This window comes from Sinocyclocheilus rhinocerous, unplaced genomic scaffold, assembly GCF_001515625.1.
Source record: "Sinocyclocheilus rhinocerous isolate Xijiao unplaced genomic scaffold, SAMN03320098_v1.1 scaffold1522, whole genome shotgun sequence".
Taxonomy (NCBI): Eukaryota; Metazoa; Chordata; class Actinopteri; order Cypriniformes; family Cyprinidae; genus Sinocyclocheilus; species Sinocyclocheilus rhinocerous.
The window spans coordinates 156,286-158,416 of NW_015637563.1; the positions used below are offsets into that span (position 1 = coordinate 156,286).

Consider the following 2,131-nt stretch of genomic DNA (forward strand, 5'->3'; position numbering starts at 1 on the left):
GGTTTACGTCACGATGTGGGAAGATTTGTATAACACCACACAAATGTTCACGCAAAGAAAGAAGGCGTAACTTTTATTCTCGCTGTAGTATTGTTGACGCTGCAGCCATGTCCTGAAGACGCTGTGTGCTTCGTTGTGAAAGCGAAACTACTTTGTTTGGTCTTCCAAAAGAGGACGATATCGCTTCGTCATGCCTAGAGCTGATCTGTGCTGGTTGCTGAGGAAATACAACAACTTCGCTGTCGATCGCCGGATCGGCTTTCACTGTGGACGAAGCGGAGTCCAGCCCGGGGTCGACACATGTGGTTGCAGCAGGCATCACAATATGGTGAGGGGCGTAACATTTTCATCCATCATCAATTTATTTGCTCCATATACAAAGTTATTTTCAAACGTGCGTATATCTGTTTCAAAATAAAACCTAACCCTGCTGTTCACTGATATGTTCACATGTTTGATGTTCCAGTCGCTGTAGCATTTCTAGTAAAACTCAGATATTAAAGACTGAATGACAGGACATTGAAGACAATCGCTTGGCTCTTGGCTCCCCCTGAAGGTTAAGATGTTCATCCACATAATCATCACTTCAAGTAATGATTTCAAACTAAAACTATTACTTGTTTACTTTTATAGCCTACGTGATGTTAATGCACTATTTATTTTTCAAATCTATTATTTGTCACTCTTGCAGTATAAAACAGCCTGATGGACACCTATATAGTTCTCTACGTTATGTGTTTTTTTTTTACTTCAGTAAAAAATTTAGAAGGTGCCTTATTTTGATACTTTTTTTATCCAGTCATTATTGTCACATTATTATCTTCTAAGTATTTAAAGTGCTTTTAAAGAATAGAAAATGCTTGATAGACCTATGTTATTGTTCACTTCATTGGCTAAAAAAATCTGATTACTCTGTAAAAATGTACACAGTCGATTATTTGATTATTAAAATAATTGAGAGTGACAGCCCTGTTTTAAACTTCCCTGCTCCTTGGACTTATTATATTTTAACACTATAAAATGCATAATGTTTGCACTTCAAAGTAATTTAAGTAGTTTTCAGATGTTTTGTGCATTTGCTTAACATCAGATATTCAAATGATAGTATTAATTTTTTTAATCGTTCAGGAAGGACTAAAATCCTAGTGACTGTAGGCTATATTCATTGTTACAAAACTGGTGCTAAAGGTCCGAAGTTTCTTTCCTGCAAACCAGCACATACAATAAAGTGTGCTTTACAATAAATGCCACTTGCGTTGATTTGTCTAATTATTGCAGCCTCTATTAGGCTACATGACTATAGGAGTGCAGTTACCTAGGCTCTCTAAAAGTTATGAACAAACGTTAATAGAATGTTCATTTCAAGTTTACAACGTTCTCAAAACGTTAGCACAAGAACATTATGTATAAATCGTGTATGGAACTTTTTTCTGAAAAAAAAAAGTTTTGGACGTTCGGTGGTTTGGAGAAGATTCCCGTGTTGCTTGCAAAACAATAAAATGGAACATTCTCTTTAATGTTGTCTCTAACTTTCACATAACCAAGAATAAAGGTTTTTATACCTGAACGTTTTAATTAATTTAATTTTTAATTAAATATCTGAACGTTCAGAGAACATTCAGAAGTAACTTTTTCCTAATCTAATGGAGACATTAGCAAACTGTTCTTTGGACATGTTTTCTGGTAGCTGGGTATCTGTGTCTAGTGTAGATCAGTGCGCTCTGGAGGCGGAACCAACGCGCGCGGTAGTGCTGCTTTCAGAGCCGTTCAGCGCGAACTGTGGCGCTCTTACCTTGGGTTTATCGTGATGGGATCTATCTTCATGAGGTGATTTTAGAAATAAAGAGTGAATGCACGCAGATGGAGGTGTTTGTGCTGCTGTCAGCGCTGCTGTGCGTTCAGACCTCCGTCAGCTCTCCAGTCTCCACAGCTGCTCAGGCTCAGGTGAGATCTGCTTCTTCTGGCCCCAAATAACGCCACAGATACGTTTAAATACGCACAAGGACTGTAGACTGATTTCTGTTTTACTTGCATCTTATGATTAGATTACATTCGATTGCAACATTATTTAAAGGTTACAAAAACATTGCTTACAACGTTCTACTATATTTGTCCCCCCCCCCCACCCATT

General features: G+C 37.8%; 1 protein-coding gene across 1 annotated transcript in view; it reads left to right on the forward strand.

Moving 5' to 3' along the window:
* Window positions 1-1,734: 1,734 nt before the first annotated feature.
* mmp28 (matrix metallopeptidase 28) overlaps window positions 1,735-2,131 on the forward strand; it is an 18,610-nt gene continuing 18,213 nt past the window's right edge. The window contains exon 1 of the mRNA XM_016564105.1: window positions 1,735-1,944. Coding sequence (XP_016419591.1) covers window positions 1,861-1,944 — 84 coding nt within the window. The 5' untranslated portion in view covers window positions 1,735-1,860. The remainder of the gene's footprint in view (window positions 1,945-2,131) is intronic.